Source organism: Myodes glareolus, chromosome 21 (genome assembly GCF_982192425.1).
Source record: "Myodes glareolus chromosome 21, mMyoGla1.1, whole genome shotgun sequence".
Taxonomy (NCBI): Eukaryota; Metazoa; Chordata; class Mammalia; order Rodentia; family Cricetidae; genus Myodes; species Myodes glareolus.
The window spans coordinates 34970140-34993673 of NC_142046.1; the positions used below are offsets into that span (position 1 = coordinate 34970140).

The 23534-nt window shown below is 42.2% G+C and overlaps 1 protein-coding gene across 1 annotated transcript; it reads left to right on the forward strand.

Annotated features, from left to right (window-relative positions):
- The first annotated feature begins 545 nt into the window (after nucleotides 1–545).
- Nucleotides 546–18666, forward strand: Tnfaip6 (TNF alpha induced protein 6). The gene is made up of 6 exons (XM_048425936.3): nucleotides 546–797; nucleotides 6014–6151; nucleotides 7486–7647; nucleotides 10726–10954; nucleotides 14362–14402; nucleotides 17965–18666. Exons 1-6 carry the CDS (start codon nucleotides 704–706, stop codon nucleotides 18126–18128), a joined length of 828 nt encoding a protein of 275 aa, XP_048281893.1. The 5' UTR covers nucleotides 546–703; the 3' UTR covers nucleotides 18129–18666.
- The last annotated feature ends 4868 nt before the right edge of the window (nucleotides 18667–23534 follow it).

The window sequence follows — 23534 nt, forward strand, 5'->3', positions numbered from 1 at the left end:
TCCAAGGCTACCTGAATGTTCTAAGACTCTCTGAAATTGGACTCTTTTTCTTAAAGCTGAGAGAAAGAGAGAGAGAGAGAGAGAGAGAGAGAGAGAGAGAGAGAGAGAGAGAGAGAATGTTCTTCCTTGCTGGGTTTACCAAACAACATACACTTTTGTTTTAAATTTTCTACTTTCTACACAGGCGTTCTTAGCAACCTTTAGGAAAAACTATGCGATACTACCACAATCAAGCTAAAGATTAACGTTAAGCCACAAACCCCAAAATAACAGCGCAAACAAGGACCTTCTGGATTTCTCTGCGAATTCCTGCCAGAGTTTGGTAATTTTTAGGTACTTCTGAATCTGCCCCCAATATCACAAACTCCCTAAAAGAAAAGTGTTGGTGACCGGCAGAATAAACGGACATGTTTCTGAGAAAGAGAATTTAAAATTGTGGATGCTCATCCTGCACCCCCCCGCCCCCCCCCCCCCGTTCCGGTTGCCAATGCAAATGAGTCAGAGGGCTTGCTTGCTTCAGACACTGAAGTAATTGTGTAACTCTGCAACGGAAAGAGCCATTGGAGAGTACATGCTGACCTCACAGCCGAAAGGGGCTATTTAAAAGATGTGGAAACCAGATGTTTCAGCCGCATTCCAGCCGCCACTCTGAGAATTTCTCGTGGGCAGCCCCGACACTGTAAACGGCTCTGCCGCTGAAGACATGGTCGTTCTCCTTTGCTTGTGCGTCTTGCTGTGGGAAGAGGTTCACGGATGGGGCTACGAGAATGGAATCTTTCGCAACTCCATATGGCTTGGTAAGAAATTTCAGCTTCTTGTTGGGAATGTCGGTCCTTTGACCTCAACAGAGGACTGAATCGCAGGACTAAAAGTTTCTAGCATGTTCTAAGTTGGTGTTTTCACAGAAGAATCTTTAAAAAGAGATATACTGAACTGGCGTGCCATTGAACAAAGGAAGTTTGCTTTTAAAACTTAAGGCTCTTCTTTTACAAAATGTATTGTTCAACCAAAAAAAAAAAAAAAAAAAAAAACATGGGTTAAGGTGTGTCCTGGTGAAAATATATTTTAAGATTTTCAAAGCAGACATGGTAGCTCACTGGTGAGTATTTCTTTATGGAACTAAACCACCAGTATAATACTGGTTTATCATTAATAATTATTATTGTTATTTCAACTGCATTCACAGAAAGAATTCAGGTAAGACAGGAGATGCAGAACCCCTACAGTACTTCTGAGCTCCATGTTCTCTGAGCTATTGGCTACATCTTAATTTTCCTAACCATCTTTCAACTATTTTAACAAAACTAGAATGTGATACAGGAAAGAAAATAAACATGCCTTGTGCTTCTTCATGCATTCATCGGGCTGTGGTTCTTTTTGCCACGTAAGGACTTTCCTAGACACTTGGTTAACTGAGGGAAGTTCTTTTTGTCTTGTTAAACGTAAGGGATGGCGTAGGGTAAACACTAAAGATGAACAATAGGCCAATAATGAGTACTAGTAGAGCCATGAATATTAACCCATTATAGCACTCAGAACAATGCTAAGACTCTTTATGATTCAGGTTGGTGTTGCATTTTGCTCATTATTATATTTAGTCGAGAAAAATTTTTCAATCGCTTGGTAGGGGGTCATCTTATTCTTGCACAGAATAATGAAATAAAGAGAAAGCAAAATTAACCTAGATCTTGGTTTTCTGCTTCCGAGGCAACACATGGTTGTCGATTATTTTTCCCTTTCAGCGGGGTTCTCTTTGGTAGTAATTGAAACCAGGAGGAGTTCATTAAGAAGCTGGATTCAAACAGCACAGCCTTGCCGCCTCTTTTCCCAGCGTGAGCCAGTAACTAGTTGCAATGTGACCATTTGGTCAAGATGGGCTCTGAAATGACTGTAAATGTGTATGCACAATCCAACTAAGGAAATAAATACACACTTGTCAGAAATGGGGAAACACCATACAGCTAGGCAGAATTAAAGGCATATGGGGATATTTAGAAATGCTACCAAATTCTCCTGGGATACAGTCATTTGAAGTCATTGTTTTTGCAGTGAATCTGCATGTTACAGAAATGTAAACGTGGGTAAAAAGCGGTTCTGCCCAACAGTGGAGAGAAGCAAGCCAAACCTTTGTTAAGGGCTCACTGCAGTTCAGGGGCTTCAGACCCCATCAAATGCTTCCATCTGGAACAAAGGACTGACCAGTCAGGCCAGCGCAAATTGTTTACAGTTGGTTGAGTCCATATAATATTAGTAACTGTTTAGGGAGAAAAGAGAGTTGGATTTGAAGGGCGGGATCTGGTAGCAACTGTGATGAACAGGACAGCTGAACTCGGTGACTTCTAATTTCTTAACTGCAACTTAGCAAGAAAGGAGCTGAGGGACGAGATGTCAGTTGGTCAGCATGAATCGGGAACACTGAAGACAAGAGAACACTTCCAGTCTTCGTGCTAAGTCTGCCGAAGACAGGAAAGTAGCATGCCGTGAGCGCCTGCTAGGGTATATAGCTATTGTAATTCCCACTTGTCAGATGAGAAAACTGAGGCTCGAGCGGGGATGTCTCCAAGCTTACCTACCTCCTCCCAGAAGAACCGGCAGACGCCAGAGCCTTAATCCACTGTTGTCCTCTGCCAAAAGGAGAAAAAAAATCAGTTTTATAACTTAAGTGGAATAATCTAAGGAAAATTAATAAAATATTGCTTCTTTAGACAGAGGCATCTTTTAAAAGTTAGTTTCGTTGTTCTTAATGTCATCTTCATAGCTTATAATTCTAAACCCAGAACTATTTTAAATAACAAAGAATACTTTAAAATAATAGTGTTCCTATTTTTGTATTGCCAGTACTTGGGAGACTGAGGTGGGAAGACTGGGTGGGAGTTCTGAGCTAGCCTGGGACACATAACAAAAATTTGACTCAAAAAGTAAATAAATAAATAAACAAAGTAAACAAATGCACATACAAAATGCTTTGTTTATAATCATCCCTAGGCAGGATCAAGTGTAGAGGGTACATGCTTTTAATTCCCAACCCTTAAGAGGCAGGCAGATCTCAATGAGTTTGAAGCCAATCCTGTCTACATAGTGAGTTCCAGGCCAGCCAGAACTAGAAAATGACATTGTCTCAAAGAGCAAACAAGAAACCAAAATAACTTCATGTAGAATTATTCCTAAGAAAGCAGTTCTGTAATCACCAAGACTCAAGAGGCTGACGCAGGACAATAGAGATTCCAATGAAAGCATAGGCTACATAGTGAGACCTTGTCATAAATTATTTCATTAACTTCCTTAGTTAGATAGTCAAATATGTACATCAAGAATTCTCGGCGTGTCTGCCCACAAGGCAAATTAAATAGGAACATTTAACAAACTAAGATTAGGCACAGGAAGTTTGTTGTTTCAGTTATAATAATTTTATTACCAGACCTATGCCATCCGATTCCAATAGGTTTTTTTTTTATTACTGGTAAGAAAATTGGAAATTATTTTCCAACACTCTTTGCTCATCTCTCCTCAGAAATGTATTTCGTGTTTGGAGTAAAATATTAAGGAAACAAGCTTGAGGGAAAACTGGCATCCATTAAAATAATTTGTACAATTTTCATTTTCAACAATAATTATTTATTAATTTTTATTAATTAATATAATTATAGTAAATTAATTATAATTAGTTATTATTTTATGAGCAATGATGTTTTGCCTGCACGTATGTCTGTGTGAGGATGACAGAGCCGCTGGAATTGGAGTTACAGGCAGTTGTGAGCTGTCATGTGGGTGCTGGGAACTGAACCCAGGTCATCTGGAAAAGCAGTCAGTGCTCTTAACCATTGAGCCATCTCCCCAGCCCCAACACCAATACTTATAATAAATAATTGAATTAAGCATGCATTCTTTTTCTCTACCAAAAAGGCATAGTGTCTAAGATAAAGATACTGAGTTCTGTGTGGTGGTAAGTATTTTAACTTTCCTACTTAAATGGCTAAAACAGGAGAATCATAAGGTCTAAGCCAGCCTAGGCTTCATACTAAGACCCTACATAAAAACAAAATCCAAACAAAGAACAGGACTAGAGAGACGGCTCAGTGGTCACAAGCAGTGGCTGCTCTTCCAGAGGATGAGAATTCAGTTCCCAGTACTCGCCTGGAAGCTCACATCTCTAATCCCAGGGGATTCAGCTCCCTCTTCTGGACTCCTCAAACACTAGGCACGCATGTTGTGCACAGGCGTATGTGCAGGAAAAAAAAAGATGAGTACACATAAATGTAAAAATTAATTTTTTTAACTTTAGTTGCCCACTCATGCATGTTTAAGATTTTTGAGGGGACAGGACTTGATTCACAACACCTAGGAAAATTCACCGAACTACAAGCTTAAAAGAGATAAAACTGAGCCGGGTGGTGATGGTACACACCTTTAACCCCAGCACTCTGGAGGCAGAGGCAGGTGGATCTCTGTGAGTTCGAGGTCAGCCTGGTCTACAAGAGCTAGCTCCAGGACAGGCTCCAAAGCTACAAAAAACAAACAAACAAACAAAAAAAAAACCCCACCTCATTGGATTCTCTAGTACCATATAAAACCAAGAGTGCCTGTAATCCCAGTACTCAAGAGGTAAAGGCTTTGAATTCTGATCTTCTTCAGCTGTATAGCTAGAGGTCAACCCGGGACACATGAGAACTTGCATCAAAATAAACAAATAAACAGAAGTATCAAATTGACTGTTGTCTTCTCTAAGCGATGGGCCTTTACCATATAATTTATGAGAATGGGCTCCATGGAGTCTAGGAAAACATGAACCACAACCAGCATCATTCTCCAGCAAACTGTGGCAGAGTCGATTTTAGCTTGGGGAGGGAGGAAAATGAGTGAATCGGGACACGTTTCTGGATTTGTGTCTTGCTGTGTGCCACGGCATTCGAGAATCCACTGGGAGCATCTCCACAGTGGCCGACTGGGCAGGCAGAGCAGTACAAAAGCTCAGTAGTAATCCAGACAGCAGGGTGGGACTACTAACACCATTGGAGATAAACTTGTGACTATTGTCCGGGGAGCCTCTTCATATCGTTTCTATGGAGACGTGACCGCAGTCCCCAAACAATTCACTGAAGCGGTGACCTATTGGAAGACAGGATGTGTGTGCCTTGTCATCGCCTAAAATATGCTGGGGACAACATGGGAACAAACAAATCAGAAAAAGTAGAAATAGGCCAGTTTCCTCTCTGTGGTGTTCAAATCTCTTCTCTTCAGGGCCCAACTTGCTGCTTGCTGGGGGTTCCACCAGATTTCCTCACTGTTTTAAAGTTCTTTGCGAAATTCTCAATTGTATCATCTTGGGCTGGAGAGATGGCTCAGTGGTTAGGAGCACTGGCTGCTCTTCCAGAGGTCCTGAGTACAATTCCCAGCAACCACATGGTGGCTCACAGCCATCTGTATGAGAACTGGTGCCCTCTTCTGGCCTGCAGGCACACATGGAAGGGATGTGTATGCATAATAAATAAACAAATCTTTAAAATTTATAATAAATAAATAAATGTTTATGATCTCAATCATTCCCTCAAATGGACATGTCTCGTGAGCTTCCATAATGAAGTCATTGTCACTGGTTTATTGTGCCTTCTAAGCTTCCTTTAGCTGCTTCCTTCATCCACTTTTCCAAGACTTTATGGCTTAAAGCCAAAAGACTACCAAAGCTTTATTACTTGTGGTTAGTCTAGAAATAAAACTTTAAAAAAAAAAACAAAAAACTTTCTTTCATGCTATCAGAAACCATCTAAACTCCAGTCTTTATATGTCCTCTGTTCCCCCTAAGATTGCCCCTCGTTCTTTTTCTCCCCCAAAGCTGTCTAACAATAAAAACCTAACCACCACGGCATCTGACCTAGAAATGTCTTTGGCAAGAACATGAACCTGATGTAATCTTCCTGCTGAGGCAAAATTTCCTTTGTTCTACAAGAACGAATAATAGTGTGTTGATAAGAATGAGTAATTAACAGTGCGCTGATGCCATTCTGTGAATTCACAGAACAAGCAGCGGGCGTGTACCACCGAGAAAGTCGGGCTGGCAAATACAAGCTCACCTATTCAGAAGCCAAGACCGTGTGTGAGTTTGAAGGCGGCCGCCTCGCCACCTACAAGCAGCTGGAAGCAGCCAGAAAAATTGGTAACTAACTTGATAACAGTTTTTCTTCTTATTCAGCCGGCGGGGGGGATAGTTCCACCTCTCCTATAACCCTTATTAAGACTTTTCTCTCTAGCCCTTTGGAATTGCTGTCTATATTGTGAGGATATCTTTGTTTTCTGGAGATTCCTCCATTCTATCTGCCTGGGGTCAGAAGTTCCTAGTGACAACCACCCATGGGGGATTGGGTACCACCCAGTGAGAACCAAGGAAATAAATGTCATGGCTGAGATAGGACACCACCCATCCAAGTGAGCTTGGTGAGGAGATTCTCCGGACAGCATCAGGGGAGACATGGCTGGGACTTGAAAAGTGCGAGATCAACAAAGAGATAGAGCATCCTACCAGAGAGAAAGAGAGAAAGATGAGGCGGGGGGTGGGGAGGGGGAGCACCTTCCCTTAAAAGACCTGGAGAGAGCTTCAAGTGGGAGAGTAGGAGAGATAGGCACCCTGTACATCTTGACGGGAATCTCGAGGGAAAAGGCCTTCAGAGTCCTCGAAACAGAGGGAGGGCTCAGACTCAAATGCACACTCAGTTTCTGATCTGAAATCAGACGGTTCCCATACTCACCATGGAACTGAAGCCTAGTCTATCTGCATTTGTTTTTGTTTTCAAATAGGACCACTAGCTAGTAAGAGTCAGAATTCAAAGTTCATAGCCAGGCGTGGTGGTGCAGCGCACTTGCAATCCTAGCAGCCCTTCAGAGGTGAAGGCAGGAGCTTTAGGCGTTCAAGGTCAGCCTTAGCTAAATGGAGAGTCTGAAGCCAGCCTAGGTTATATAAGATCATGCCTAGAGAGAGAGAGAGAGAGAGAGAGAGAGAGAGAGAGAGAGAGAGAGAGAGAGAGAAAGGTAAGCAGAACTTGGTGTATGCACGCCTTTAATCCCAGCAGTCAGGAGGCAGAGGCAGATGGATCTCTGTGAGTTCAAGGCCAGCCTGGTCTACAAAGTAAGTTCCAGGACAACCAGGCCTGTTACACCGAGAAATCCTGTCTCAAAAAGAAAACAAAAAAGAGAGGAAAAAAAAGGTATGATTTATTTGTATTCAAACTTTGGTTTGGCGTTGTGTTTGTGGTGCTAAGGACTTAGCCTAAGGCCCCATGATTGGTGCCCAGTCTTGCTCTGTAGCCTCATCTGGCCTTGATCTGAAAATCCTGCTGCTCAGTCTCCAGAGTGCTACAGTTGTAGGAGTTTTCCCATCCTACACAAGGTGGGTTTGGCCACTTGAGAGACTTAGGGTAGGAAATGACTGCCTCCTCCTACCAGGTTGGGGACTGTTTTGGGGGATGAGTCTATAAAGTTCTCTCCCTCTTTCAGGATTTCACGTCTGTGCTGCTGGATGGATGGCCAAGGGTAGAGTTGGATACCCCATCGTGAAGCCCGGGCCTAACTGTGGATTCGGGAAAACTGGTATTATCGATTATGGAATCCGGCTCAACAGGAGTGAGCGATGGGATGCCTATTGCTACAACCCACATGGTTTGTTCCTTAAAATAATAATTCTGCATTTGCACAAACAACAGCCACAAAGCAGTTACCTACCAAGAGATTACTAAAAGGAAAGAGCTTTTCCTCCCAAAAATGAGGGAATGTGGTTGTCAGAAGCCACATGTTGGGCTGCCAACTGTCGGGGACCAGCCTCGATGAAATTCCAGGGTAGGAGCACAAGAATTAGAATTATTAAGCAAAAAGAACCGAGATATGAGAGAAATAAGAGACAGAAATACAGCATCAGGAGGAGAGACATTCAATGAATACTGAACTACCCACATTTATTTTCCGTGTGTTTATAAAAGTAGAGGGGGAGGGAGGTAACAGTCTTCATTAACTTGATATAAGGAATAGACCAAGTATCCTGTAGGTAGCTACTCTCTGGAGCCTCCTGCCAATCTCCTCGGGAGGAACAAGGATAACAAGGTGGAGTCGATTCACCTCTTTACTCAAAACGCTCAATAACCACAGCCTAGGTCAGGATCTCTTGTTTGTAGTCACATCTGTCGCCAACAACTTGGAAAGAGTAAAACTAAGTTCAAACTCTCTGACCTTTCGTCAAGGTGGAATGGGCTCATGTCTGTGGGTCCTCACAGGTGGAGAGGATGATAAAATTATCCCTGCCATTCATAGGCCCCTCCTTGCTGCTCGGGGCATTGTGCTCCCTCATTCACGTTCTCGCTAAAGGAGAGTGATTCTTTGTTTGTGCTCCTGGAGAGAAGAGCAGACTCTGCTTTTCAGGTCTGTTCTCCCAGACAACACCACAGAGTGTGGTGGTGTAGTGTGTTACGCTCCTGGCATCGGCTAACACACTGATGTGATGAAGTGCTGGTGGGTCTACCTCACGTGGAATCCCATCTCGCAGTAGGAGAGTGATAGGAACATTCTAGGCTCTGTCACAGTACTGCTTAACGACACTGACCATCAGAGAAGAGCCTTGTCTATCCATGAGCTACTTAGACCTCAAAATGAAAAGGATTCCAAGTTGAAAAAATTTTGCTTGGAGCTGGATACTACACTTGTTCAAAACAAGTACAGGCATTTGTCATAGGACTATGACCAACAAATCACTTTGGTTCTTTGATTTGTTCGTTTTGGGTATTGTTTTTGTTACTGCTATTGCTATTTGGGGGGTTTGTTTGTTTGTTTTGCTTTGTTGTTCTTTAGACAGGGTCTCATTGTTTGTCCCTGGCTGTCTTGAAACTCACTATGTAGATCAGGTTGACTTCAACCTCACAGAATGCTGGGATTAAAGATGTGTGCCTCCACACTGGGCCCAAATCAATTTGTATATACGTTAAGCTATTAGTACCAGCCTGTGCTGTAGTACTGTGTATTTAGTCGCTGTTAATAATCTTTGCCAGAGTCTAGAGTAAAGGCAAGTATGGTAGAGCACGTCTTTAATCTCAGCTATTGGGAGGCAGAAGCAGGCAAATCTCTGGGAGTTTGAGGCCAGCCTGGTCTACATAGTGAATCCCAAGCCAACCAAAGCTATATAGTGAGACCCTGCCTCAAAATAATAAACAAACAAACACAAACAAACAACAAAGCCAAAGTATAGGCGAAATGAAGAGCTGTTAACAAAAGTGATCTTCCAGGACCAATTTTTCTCTCACAAGGATGCCATCTTAACTCTCAAACCTTTATAAGTTGCTGCCTTTTCTCATGGCTTCTCACTCTCAGCTTGAAGGACAGAGACCTCCCTGAACTGCTTCTAGGAAACCAGCTTGTCAACACGCATTGGGGATGAAAAAGCTGGTATCGGAAAAATGAAGCAATCTTTATTAAGATCGCCAAGCTGGAGCTGATGGGAGTAAACCAGAATGGGATCATTAAGTGTGCAGAAGCTGGGGGTTGGAGGGTTGGGTCAGAGGTGAAGGGTGCTTGTTGCTCTTGTAGAGTACCAACTTGAATTCCCAGCATCCACACAGTGGTTCACAACCATCCATAACTCCAGTGCCAGGGACTCCAAAGCCCATTTCTTACTCCCAAGGGCACCAGGTCGCCACATGAAAGTGTGCAATCATACAGTTGTTCATTCACGTGCAGAACATGTGAAATGAGGAACTGATTTCATGTATGAATGCTTTAGTTTTGACCGCAGAGCTTCACTGCATAGCAAAGAATAGCCTTGAGCACTAACCCCCTCTGCTCGTCCTGGCTGGCCTTGAACTGACTCTGTAGGCCAGGTTAGCCTCCAGTTCACAGAGATTTGCCTACCTCTGCTTCCAAAGTGCACCGCTATTGTAAATAGCGTATGAATGCTCTCTATTCACCAATTAGAATCCTAGTCAAGCCTGGTGACAGAGGCCTATAATCCAGCCCTTGAAATATATAGGCAGAAAGATCAGAGTTCAAGGCCTGTGTTGGTTTTGTAGCAAGTTCAAGGCCAGCCTGGGTTTTACGAGACCTGGTCTTTTTTTTTAATATTTATTTATTTTGTATACAATATTCTTTCTGCATGTATGCCTGAAGACCAGAAGAGGGCACCAGACATCATTATGGTTGTGAGCCACCATGTAGTTGCTGGGAATTGAACTCAGGAAGAATAGTCAGTTCTTTTAACCTCTGAGCCATCTCTCCAGCTATTTTTTGTTTTGTTTTTTGTTGATGTCGTTTGTTTTTTCGAGATAGTATTTCTCTGTAGCTTTGGAGCCTGCCCTGGAACTAACTCTTGTAGACCAGGCTGGCCTTGAACTTACAGAGATCCGCCTGTCTCTACCTCCCCAGTGTTGGGATTAAAGGCCACCACGCCCAGTAGCTTCCGCGTTCTACAACCTCTGGACAGACACCTCACTCAGGGAGAATTTAAAATGACCTGGGTTCCTCCGTAGTTTTCTCTCTAAATCACAAATCATCAGTCCTGACTTTCTTTGGGTTTAGTTTTTGTCTTTCATTTGTTTTTCTTAACCAGGTTATAGGACATACATATTTGAAGCAGTCTATGAAACAAGTGACAAGGACAAACATCAATTTAGAAATTGCTATTAGCCATAAGCATACACAATATACTATGGATAATACAAAATTAAGAATGTCTAAGTAAACTCTCTTTTCCTATTGCAGCCAAGGAGTGTGGTGGCGTCTTTACAGACCCAAAGCGAATTTTCAGATCTCCAGGCTTCCCAAATGAGTATGACAACAACCAGGTCTGCTACTGGCACATTCGACTCAAGTATGGGCAGCGCATTCACCTGAGCTTTCTAAACTTAGACCTTGAGGATGATCCAGGGTGCCTGGCTGACTACGTCGAGATATATGACAGCTACGATGATGTCCACGGCTTTGTAGGAAGGTGGGTCATGCTTCCCCACCGGGGAACTTCCAGTGTTGGTCTGACGTTTCTTTCGTTTTCTCTCCCCTGTTCCTGTTGTTGAGCATTGTTGATACCTCAGTATTTCTACTGTCTCCAGCAGAAAATACACTTTTTCCTCTTCCCCCTCCTCTTCCTCCTTCTTCTTCCTTTCCAACCTTCTTCTCCTCTTCCTTATCAGGGGAGACCTTGATCTCATTTTGTAGTTCAGACAGGCCTTGAACTGCTAAATTCCTCTGCTCCTACCTCCTAGTGCTGGGATTACAGGCATGCTTCAACACCCCACCCCCGCCAACTTCTATATAATTTATCAACAAAGATTTTTCATAGTTGGCTGTCCCTACACTAATTACAAAAGCAGAGAAGCTGCCTTTGATTGTGGACTTATAAAAACCTCATTGTCTAGTTATTCAAACCCTCACATGACTAAAGGTACGGGAAATGAAATTACTGTTAAAATATTCAAGTCAGTCTCTCTCCCTCTCTCAGTCTCATTTTGTGTACATAGTGAGTTTTCTGTAGCCCAAGCTAGCCTCAAATTCACTATGTAAAGAAAAATGACTTTGAACCTGGTTTTTCTGACCCCACCTCCCAAGTATTGAGATCACAAGTATGTGACACCATGCCTGGTTTATTAGATGCTGGGGGTGAAACCCAGGACCTTGGACTTACAAGGCAACCACTCTACCATCTTCCTTTATTTTTCAACATGCTGGGACACTGTCTTTTCCTGTTCCCACCCCAATTTGGGCAGGTGGGAAAGTGAGGATCTTGCTCTGTACAAGACCAACTGGGTGTGGTCATAATCTGGTTGATCTGCTACACGTACAGAGAGCAGACTCAGTATGGTTGCTGTATTCATCTGAGGGTCTGGGATTTTAATCTAGAAGATGATCCATATTTCTTGGCTGACAGTTGAATTCATGAAAATCTTCCTGCCTCAGACTCTTTAGTGCTGGGATTATGGGTGTGATCCAAGAAGCTCTGGGTTAATCCTGAGATTCGCTGGAGAAAACTCAGTTCCAGCATTTTGGGCCAAATTTGAAACAAGCTTTATTAAAATATTAAATACTGACCAAGATGTACTTTGGTCAGGACCACGCCTGGAAATACCCCAGTTGAGCGGCCTCCGGACACCTGGTGTCAGGGCTTTATGGACAAAACTCAGAGGCCACCGTACTTCCGTTTGAAGCTTTGTTGTTATTTTCCAAGAACTACAATTCCCAGCACCCCAGGAAGTTAGCTACCTGGTCCTTGGGACTATAGAGTTTACAACTACAACTCTCAGCATTCCAGGAAGTTACCTGGTTTTTGCCAGATGGGGCTTACAGGTTAATTTAGGATCTTACACATGACCCAACATATTCATATAGTTTAAAATTTGAGTGCCTTAACATTTCTAAACTGAGGTAAATAATTAGGTGTTTTATAGTACAGGTCCCATTTAATAGCTTGTGCAATTTTTTATCAGTGGTTTATCACTTGCCAAATGTCTACCGTACATGACAGGAATTTAGTAGAAGAACCTGGAAGAGGGGGCAATTTGTCTAAGGCGGGGTCTGACCAGGAGTTCACTGTGTAAGTCCAGGTCACCCCAAACCCTCAGTCCTCCTGTCGATTGCAGGATTGCAGGTGGGCACTGACACACTCAGCTCCAGCGAAATCGGTTTTTATGTTATGTTGAAAGATGCAACTTAAGAACAATTAAAAATTGGGGATTTCTTGCATAAACTATGGGGATTTTTGACTGAAAGTATTTATGACAAACAACACAGGAGACTGAGAGAGGAGGACTTTTGGGGCTAGGACATGCAACCAAGTTCATTTTTCCTAAGTATTCCTAGCATTCATGAAGCCCTGAATATGATCCTTGGTACCCCAGCGTGAAGATGAGCACATACACGTAGACACACATAAGGCTTCCCTGGAGCCTAGAACTAGATGGCGCTTCAATTCTAAAATCAACCACAGACCTAAATAAAATCATATAGTACGATTTTCAGGTTTTTCTATAAGAATTATTATTTATTGCATCTAGACATGTAATTTTCCATTATAGTATAGTCATCCTTTCTCTGAAATTATCATATTTTTAGAAAGCTATAAAAACCTATATATTTTAAAATATTTTATAAAGGAGTTTTTTTCAAGTCATGATTCAGAAAAAAAACCAAACTCTTATACCAATATGGTCTATATTTAGATATTTTATAGCTATGCTTTTTCTGCATTTTGATCAGCTCATCCTATAGCTTGTAATAATACCATTAACTGAACACCCACACCTCTCACCACTACTGAAATGCTGTGAGCAAAGACTGGGGCCGGGAGCACAGGGCCAGGCAAGTACTCTCCGGCTGACTCCACGCCTGGAAGAAGCTAGTGCTGGGGTTGGCATTCCACTGGTAGAGTGTCAAGCCTGCAGGAAGCCCCGGGTTTGAATCCCAGCACCCCATAAAATGGGACCTGGCAGTGCATACCTCTAATCCCAGTCTTTAAAAAGTAAAGGGAGGAGACAGATGTTCAAGACTATCCTCAGATAGCACCAGAATTTCTGTTTATTTCTTTGGAGTGTTTGTTTATTGAGATAGACTCTCACTATGTAGCCCTGGCTGGCCAGAAACTCTCTGTGTAGACCAAGCTGGGCTGAAACACACAGAAACCTGTCTGGCTCTGCCTAGCTATGGCTGGGTTTAAAGGTGTGTGCCATCATTCCTGGCACTAATTTGACTTTTTAAGCCAACGCGGATGATGCCTGAGACTCTGCCTCCGATAAATAAATAAAACATGAAAAAAATGTTAACCAGAAGCGATTTTCTTTTTCTTCCAAGTGAATCCACATTTTCTACTGAGCAAGTAATTTTACAATTACTCAGAGGAGAAAGGTCACAAGCATCTTACAAATCTAAATTAAGACTACGAGACTGGGTGTTACGGCCCATGCTTTAAATCCAGTACTCAAGAGGCAAAGGAAGACAGATCAAGGCCGGTTTGTCTGATCTACATAGTAAGTTTCAGGATGCCAGGATTATGTAGAGTGACCCTGTCTCAGGGGGAAATAAAAAAGATTGTGAGTTTAATTAAAACTACATCCCTTTCCACCTTACAAGTATGTGTTAAAAAAAAAAAAAAGATTATGGGAGGCAGAGGCAGGCAGTTCTCTATAAGTTCTAGGCCAGCCCTGCCTTGTCTGCATAGTAAGTCAGCTAGGGCTATGTAAATAAGACCCTATCTCAAAAAAAAAAAAAAAAAGTTTTTCTGATTAGAGAAAATTGAGCCATTATCATTCTTTGTGGGCAATATTTTGTCATTAAAAAAAAAAAAAGACACATCAACAGTTGTGTGCTTCTTTTGTGTGTGACGTCTCTTTCCTAAAAATTCTCTTTCAGATACTGTGGTGATGAACTTCCAGGAGACATCATTAGCACCGGTAAGACCCAAATTGCAGCAAAATGTTCATTTGCTTTTTCATAATGCCCTCAAAGTCATTATCATTCACCCTTTAAAACCGAGAGAACTAAGACCAGAGGCAGTTCGTTAGCTTGTGACAGTGTCAGGTATTAGTCCTAAGGCTTTGCTCAAGTCTGTGATCAAGATGGTGTGGATGGACAGCTCTTCTAGGCAGGCATCAGCTTTAATCCACAAGTTCCTACCAACTGCTGTTGGCATCCCCAGGAGTTTGGAGCGGAAATTAATGAGTGGGGACTAGCACTGAGCCCAACAGTGGAGTGCTCATTTTGCACACGCCCTAGGTTTTATTCCGAGCCCCATCAATAATAATGATAACAATAATAATGATAGCTGAAAATAGTCACAAAAAGACGGAAGTGAACTATCAGGTAGTTCAACACAGCACCCATCATAGTAAACGACCCCATCGTTTGTAGCACATTTCCGTCCCAGTGGGACGTTCCTTACAGTTCCTGGTGATACTTTCAGCAGCCATTGCATATGAAAAGGGAAGTGCTGGGCTAGACAGTGATAAAAGGGCTTCTTTATTGGCAACCACAGGAAAGGTTTAGCATGCTAATTTATGTAGTCAATCTCAAAAGGCTAGATATAATAGGCGAGGCTTGCTAAGTCACACACACCCTCCTCCGAGTTATTTTATGTGTTTATGTTCTAAGAAGTAATGCCCTTTCAAAATGCCCTCGTAGTAATATAAACTGATCACAATAGGCCATACGACTCTTTAAGTTACCCTAAACCGCTTTTAGCAACTTTTATTTTTAGCTAAAACCTTTGTTTTCTCGGAAGTCTCTGTTTTCTTTCTCTTTCCAGCGCCAGGACTTGGCATTCTGATAGGTTCTGTTTTCTCGCCAAGCCATAAAATTATCACAGCGCTTCGCACCTAAGAGCAGCGGAGCTCCAGAGATGGCAGGCCTACTATGTCCTTTTTAACAGCCTCCCACGCCCTGCCTTGCAGCACTCTGGGTTCTGGGGCGTCATTTTTACAAGCTGTGAAGCTCCCTGCTCTATCCTTGAATGATTGCTGTTTAAACCCTATTAATTTGTGATTGCTATGATCTTCCCAAGAAGGGAAACCCACTATAAACCTCTTCTCTTATCTCAGGGACATAGTTTATGTTAACAGAAAATTGGAACAAGGTTGGCTTTAGAGCTTTATACGGAAGTTGGGGCATAAAAATTCTTAAAAAAAAACAAAAACAAAAACCAACAACAGATCTGGGTGTGGAAGCAGAAGCAGGAGGATCACTCAGGAATTTGAGGTTCACCTGGGCTACATAAAGAGTCTCAGGGCTAGTGAGATTCTGTCTCAAAAAGAACAAAAAAAATAAGTGGGAAGAGTCTGAAATCTGACTAATTCCTTGCTTAGCCCCAAACAGGTAACTAACATGGAGAACAAGCAAACCAGCCTATTTTTAGAACGCTTTATGTCTAGCAGTCCGTTATTAAATTATTTGTACTTTGGTTACATGATTATTCTTTGTGTATCAGAGGTGCTATGTTCTCTTGTTTTTACTTCCTCTTTGGCTTCCTCCACCACCTAGTAATTTTGAGATAGGGCTCCAAGCCAGATTGACCTTGAATTCCACGCAGCTGAAACTGTCGCAAGCCAAAATCCTGACCCTCCTGGGTCAGTCCACACAGTCCAAGCCAGACCCGGCTAACCAGGGCTTCTTCTACAGTGCCAAAATATGCGTCTTCAGATAAATCTTCCAGTGTCAGAAAAATACAGCGTGACAGCTGGAAAATGAACTCGGAAGCCAGGCTGCTTGGGCTTGAGCTAGCCTCGGCTACATTTGCTCTGTGACTTAGGCAAAGGTCACATGGTCTCTCTGACTCAGGGTCATGTCTGTAAGGACATGTAATATATAGACTTGTTGGGGGGGTGTAGGTGTGCACGTGTGCCTGTGTGAGGGTGTCAGGTCCACTGGGACTGGAGTGACAGACAGTTGTGAGCTGCTGTGTGGATGCTGGGAATTGAACCCTGGTTCTCTGGAAGAGCAGTCAGTGCTCTTAATCACTGAGTCATCTCTCCAACCCCCTAGACTTTTGTTGGAAGATGGATTAAGAATTGAAGTTAAGAAAGGCTTCCTGGGCTACCAAGATGGCTTAAAGGTTAAGGGCACTTGTTTTTGCAGAGGTCCTGAGTTCAGATCCCAGCACTCACCTGGTGGCTGACAAACATCCGTTAACTCCAATTCCAGAGACTCTGATGCCCTCTTCTGACTCTTCCTTGAAGTGTACCAGGCATTCGTGTGGTGCACACACATCATATACGCAGACAAACATGCATGCACATAAAACAACATAAGTAAATACAAAAATAAAATAAAAATGTTTTAAAGATGGCTCAGCAGGTAGAAGTGGGAGAAAAGAAACTTCCACAAAGTTGTCCTCTGACTTCACATGTACCCCATGGCAAACTCTCACACATATAAGCATCAATAACACACCCATATACGTAATAATAATAGTAATAAATGTTTTATTAACTCTTTCCCCCTGAAATATTCCTATATGTTATTTGGGCATAATCTGGCCCACATGTTAAGGTAAATTTTGAGTTCACTCTAAGAAGCAGGCATATCTCACCATGTAGATCTGTCTGGCCTGGAAATCATTATATAAATAAGGCTAAGCCTTGAATTTACAAACTTCCGTCTGGTAGAAGCGTGTGCCACCACACTTAGCCCTAAGTTTGCTTTTTAATAATGCAAGGCTGATTGCTCCCCATCAGTTAGTTAGTAAACAGCCCATCCATACCTCATGAGGTTGAACTACTGTCATCTTCTAATAATTCTGTGGAGACTTTTTTTCCCTTATGGTTCCAGGGATCATATCTAGAGCCTCAACGTGCTAGACAAGCACCCTATTTTAAAATTTTTATTTATTTTATCTCATTTATTTTATTTGAGGGGTGGAATAGTTCAGGAGCACAGAGCCCTAGAGAATCTTCTGAAATAGAAAAGACATTTCCCACATGAGATTAGAGGCTCAGAGTTAAATATAAAGGTCCTTCGCCAGGCATTGGTGACTAGGCCTTTAATGCTAGCGTTCTGGAGGCAGAGGGAGGCAGATCTCTGGGTTTTGAGGCCAGTGTAGTCTATAGAGCCAGTTTCAAGATAACCAGAGCTACACAGGGAAACCTTCACTGGCTCTACTGGGAGAGAAAAAGATGGAGTATAAAACTTGAGAATCTGGGGGCTGGAGAGATGGCTCAGAGGTTAAGAGCACTGGCTGCTCTTCCAGAGGTCCTGAGTTCAATTCCCAGCAACCATGGCTCACAACCATCTATGATGAAATCTGGTGCCCTCTTCTGGTGTGCAGGCACACATGCAGGCAGAATGCTGTATACATAATAAATAAATAAATCTTTAAAAAAAAAAAAACTTGAGAATCTACTTCTGGACTCTGCCTTATTCTCGTCTTTATGTATTCTTTTGTGAGATGATATGTCATTGAACTATCAGACAAAACAAATTGGAGTCATCCCTTCGTTCTAACGTGTGCTTCCCCACACACAGGAAACGTCATGACCTTGAAATTTCTGAGTGACAACTCCATCACAGCTGGAGGTTTCCAGATTAAATATGTCGCAGTGGATCCAGCGTCCAAATCCAGCCACGCCAAAAACACAAGTACTACTGCGAATAAAAAATTCTTAGCTGGAAGATTTAGCCATCTATAATTTTTTTAAAAAAAGATAATTCAAAACATACAATATTTATGTTTGCAGTCTTTGACTTCCTTTGTTCTCACTTTTGTACTGTTTTTATTATTAACGTGTATTTATTACTTTTCCAAATGTGAAAGCAATGTGTAATTGTGGGAAAAATTGAAAAAAATGCAGAAAACTTCAAATGAGTAAACAAAAAAAAAATCTCATAATTCTACTACATAGAAATAACTAGCGTTAAGATTTTTCAATAATTGTGATTCATTTGTTTTTCTACTTGTGGTATATATATATATGTGTGTGTAACTATATGTATTTTTATAATTTTGGCATTCTGCATTATGTATAGTTTTATAACTGGGTATTTTTAATGTTAACATTTATAGCTTGAGCAATTCCCAAGATCGCTGAGTTTTCTATAAAATGGCACTTTGGGTAGTTGTAAATATCCCCTGGTATGATTATTTCCTGCTTTATTTAAGTCAAATCTATATTTGGATTTTAGATTGTTTTCATAACTATTGCTGTAATAAATACCCTGGGAGATAAATATCTTACAGGTCTCTAATCTTATGGGAACCTGGGCCTAGATAAAGATATACAAAACAGGGCTGCCCTTGCACTGGCTGCTCTTGCAGAGGTCCTGAGTTCAATTCCCAGCAACCACATGGTGGCTCAGAACCCTCTATAATGAGATCTGGTGGCTCAGAACCCTCTATAATGAGATCTGGTGCCCTCTTCTGGCATACATTCATACATGCAGGCAGAACACAGTATACAAAATAATAAAATAAATCTTTAAAAAAAAGAAATATGAAACAGAAGCTAATTAAAATAGAATATTTTTTCAGTTTATTTGTTGAGTTGTGTGTGTGTGTGTGTGTGTGTGTGTGTGTGTGTGTGTGTGTGTGTACTTGTACACACCATGAATACGCAGGAGCCTGTGAAAGTCCGAAGATCCAAGGGATATCAGATCCCCTGGAACTAGATTTACAAACAATTGTGAGCTGCCAGGTGGGTTCTGGGACCTGAACACAGGTCCGCCGGAAACAAGTGTTGTTAACCACTGAGCCACATCTCTAGTTCCAGAACTTTTCGCTTTTGAAAGCCAAAGAAAAGAGACACAGCAGTGTAGTCTGGTTGGTAATTTGGCTTTTAGCTCTCTCTGGATTCCTTGCAGGGTCAGACAAACAGCGCAGTCAGCCTGGGTAATTCATTGGCCTGTTGTGTCGGGCCTAGTGCTGGAACTCAAGCCAAGCAGCAGTCTCCTGTGAATTTCATTTACAGGATGAGCATGTCCTTAAGAGATGAGAGAGTCCTGTGCTGGAGAGGTGGTGCAGAAGCTAAAGGCACATACTCGTTCCTAGCTTCTATGTCAGATGGTTCATAACCACACTGTAACTCTGATTCTAGGCTAGCCAGACTCTTAACGGCTAAGCCAACTCTCCAAGCCCAACAATAAACATTTAATTTAATTAATTTATTTTTGTTTGTTTTTGTTTTTCTCTGTAACTTTGGAGTCTGTCTTGGAACTAAACTAGCTCTTGTAGACCAGGCTGGCCCCAAACCCACAAAGATCTGCCTGCTTCTGCCTCCCGAGTGCTGGGATTAAAGGCATGCGCCACCACAGCCCTGCTAACCGTAAATATTTTAAAAAGTGATTAGGAGCTGGGAATATGGTTCAATGGTTAAGAACACTGGCTGCAGCCCGGCGGTGGTGGCACATGTCTTTAATCCCAGCACTTGGGAGGCAGAGGCAGGAAGATCTCTGTGAGTTCAAAGCCAGCCTGATCTAGTTCCAGGACAGGCTCCAAAGCTTCAGAGAAACCCTGTCTCGAAAAACCAAAAAGAAAAAGATTAAAAAAAAAAAAAAAGAAAGAAAAGAAAAAAATTAACTCTAACTCTAGCTGCAGGTTGCACACAATATACAGGCAAACATGGGAGCAAAACTCTTTTTGTTTCTTTTTTTATTAATTTATTTATTTGTTTATAAAAATTTCCACTTCCTCCCCTCCTCCCCATACCCTCCCATTTCCCCCACTCCCTCTCCCCCCCCCCAACTCCCTCCCCTCCTTCCTCTCCAGTCCTAAGAGCAGTCAGGGTTTCCTGCCCTGTGGGAAGTTCAAGTTCCTCCCCTCTCCCTTCAGGTCTAGGAAGGTGAGCATCCAAACAGACCAGGATCCCAAAAAGCCAGTACATGCAGACAAAACAAGACCCAGTGCCATTGACAATGGCCTCTCAGTCAGCCCCCATGTCAGTAACATTTAGAGACTCCGGTTTGATCACATGCTCGTTCAGTCCCAGTCCAGCTGGCCTTGGTGAGCTCTCATTCGATAAGTCCCCTTGTATCCGAGGGTGAAGGGAGCAAAACTCTTATACATGCAAAATAAATTTAAAATTTTTCTTTTTTCCCAAACTGGATCCTTTTATAAACCTAAACCCTGACTCCCGGAGTAAAGCAAAAAACCTTATAAAGCTTTTCAAAATTCTATTGTTCTTAGAAGCAGGACTTTTGTCATCAGCACCAAATGCTATATTAGCTGAAGTGACCAGATTCCATCCCTGAGAAACTGTGGGACAAATCTGAGCAAATACAACTTGTATGTCAATCATTTCTCAGGTTAAAATGTCTTTTTTTTTAAAATGTGTACACGTGGTCTGCCTGCATGTATGTATGTACACCATGTATGTGCTTAACGTCTGTGGAGGTCAGAAGAAGGGGCCCAGTTCCCTGGAATAAAATTATAGATAGTTGTGGGCTACTAGGAACTGAACCTGCATCCTCTTTAAGAGCAACAAGGGCTCCTAATGTCTGAGTTCTCTCCAGGCCCGTCCCCGACCCCTTTTTGTGAAGAAAGCCTTGATGAGTCGATAATTCAAAGAGTTATACAAACATTTTCTTCGAGATAGCTGTGCACATCGGTGTGTGGCTGAGGTAGCATGCATTACCTCCCATTCTGTCATATCATCCATTATGATGCCCGGTTCCTTGCTTAGCACACATGAAGCCCTGGCTAGGCCTTAGCACCAAAAAAGAAAATCTTGTAGCAAGAGTTGAGATTTAATATAGTAATTATTCCTTCTTTGTCACAGAAATTTTTTTCTTTTTTAAAAATAATTTATTTATTTTATGTGCATCGGTATTTTGTCTGCAAAGATGTAAGAGTGTTAGATTCCCTGGAACTGGAGCTACAGACAGTTGTGAGCTGTTGTGTGGGTGCTGGGAATTGAGCCCAGGTCCTCTGGATGACCAATCAGTGCTCTTAACCACTGAACTATCTTTCCAGGCCCAAATTAAAAAAAAAAAATTAAAGAGGGCTGTGGAGAATTGCTCAGTGGTGAAGAGGTCCCAGGTTCAATTCCCAACACCCAGATGGTGTTTCATAAGTGGCCATCCGTTCAGTCCAAGATATACACGATACATAAATATACATGTGAACAACACACACACACAAAATAAACTAAATAAACCTATAAAGTTTTAAAGCTGGATGTGGCTGTGTACTCCTTTAATCCGAGCATCCTATGGGCAGAGAGGCAAGGGATCTCTGTGACTTTGAGGCTAGCCTGGTCTAGGAAGTATATACCAGGACATCTAGGACTACATAGTGAGATCCTGTCCCAGAGAAGGGATGGGGACAGAGACAGAGAGGAGATTAGATTTAGCTGCAAGGAAAAGCTCTTTTTGTGATACCTCCTAGGCAACTGGTTGTGTAAAGATGAAGTTAGAAGTCTCCTTCTCAGAGGAACATGGCCACAGGAGTAGCTACTGACGCTCTGGCTGAGGAGTGAAAGGTAGTGGGATCTGAATCAGTGGTGGGAACATAAACAAGGTCTTCCCATGAAGCAAGGTGCTGTCGAGTAGACTGTCTTATTATAGATCAAGAGAGAGGAGTGGCAAGGGTATTGGAGGGTGTGGATGCCAATCAAGAGTGTTCGGAACTTGGTTATTGTAAAAAGGAAAGGGTCCCCAAAGGGCTAGCAGAATCTGAAAACTTCTCCATCGCTCTAAAGATGATGTCCAACAGCATGTTGTCAGGAAGCCCTTAAACAAAGAAGGTAGAAGCTCAGGACCAAACCCACAAAGATTCAGTGTCTTGTTACCCAATGTCTCCTGCAACACAAATGCCCATGAATTGCTCTGGAGAAACAAAGAACCAAGAACAGTTAGGACGCGGCTGCAGAATTTGCTAAACTTGTGGCCAAGGAAATGAAGGGAGCCAAACTGAAACACCAGGAACAGATCGTCAAGAGACGTAGGTTGTCCTCATGAGAGCTTCTATTTCTGTGTCTAAGTCTAGTCAAAATTAAGTCTTTAAGAGTAACAACTAAATGGTCACAGCTTGGGGGGGGAGAAAAATAAAATTATTAAATTCACTAGTAAATGTATGGCGTCGGACACAATCACCGTAAGTGACGTAACCCAAACCCAGAAAGACAGATTCCACAAGTTCTCTCTTACTAGCTTTATATCTCTGGGTATGGGTATTTAAATTGAAATACCCATAGAAGGCAGGACACTAGAAAAGGCCAATGGGCAGTGATAGCGGGTCTTCAAGGGAAGGGGTATGGAATGTTGGTACTCTAAAGGGGTATGGACTGACAATGGTATCAAAGGGGAAAGAATAATGGCACAGGGAGGGTTAAATACAGTGGGGAAGGGAGGACGGGGTAGAAAAAGGGGTATGGTGGAGAATAGTTAACAGGAAAGGCATAGATTATAAACTAGTTATGTAGCGTGGGGCTGAGAAAGGAAAGTTAATCAAAAGCCTACAAATCAAGTAAAACAAGTCGGGAGAGAGTGGAAGAGAGAGACCATGATTCATGAATACTTCCGTGATCCGAAGTAACAGGTCATCACCCTTCCAATTGGGCGGAAAAGGCTTGCAAAGGGTTTGCTTGTCACTTACCAGCTCCAATGCAGTTCTCTTGAAATGACCAATCCCCAGATTACTTCAGTCTCCACTCGTTCTCCATCACAAGTCCCATAGAAGTCTTTCTGGGTATTTTATTTCAACTCTCTCTCTGCAAAAGTGTATATCCCCTATTTCCTTTAACCCTAGAACTGATCCCCATTTGTCGTTCAACACATTTTCCTTCCTTTCTCTCCCTCACCACAGTGAAAGCTTCATTAAAAACAGTGGCTCTCTTGCATGGCTGCACCCACACAGTCTCCATAAAGGCTGACATGCAGAGGGACAATGAAATGAAGCAGAGAATTAGCATTAGTCCCATGCCCAAAATGAAGTAATCAGCTTAAAAATCAGCACAGTATGACAAGGAAAGTTTGGGTTATTATAAGCAATCACAATCCAGATTCTGAACACCGAGGACTATAGCACACAAGTTTTATATCTATCAGTCCACTCAGAAGACAAACACAGCACAATAAACTGAAAAGGAAAACATTCAGGGTGG

Excerpts from the sequence above, each read along its gene's own strand:
- Tnfaip6 (XM_048425936.3), top strand. The coding sequence starts at position 704 with ATGGTCGTTCTCCTTTGCTTGTGCGTCTTGCTGTGGGAAGAGGTTCAC. Across the intron at positions 7,648-10,725 it reads CTATTGCTACAACCCACATG|CCAAGGAGTGTGGTGGCGTC; the intron begins GTTTGTTCCTTA and ends TTCCTATTGCAG. Across the intron at positions 14,403-17,964 it reads AGGAGACATCATTAGCACCG|GAAACGTCATGACCTTGAAA; the intron begins GTAAGACCCAAA and ends CCCCACACACAG.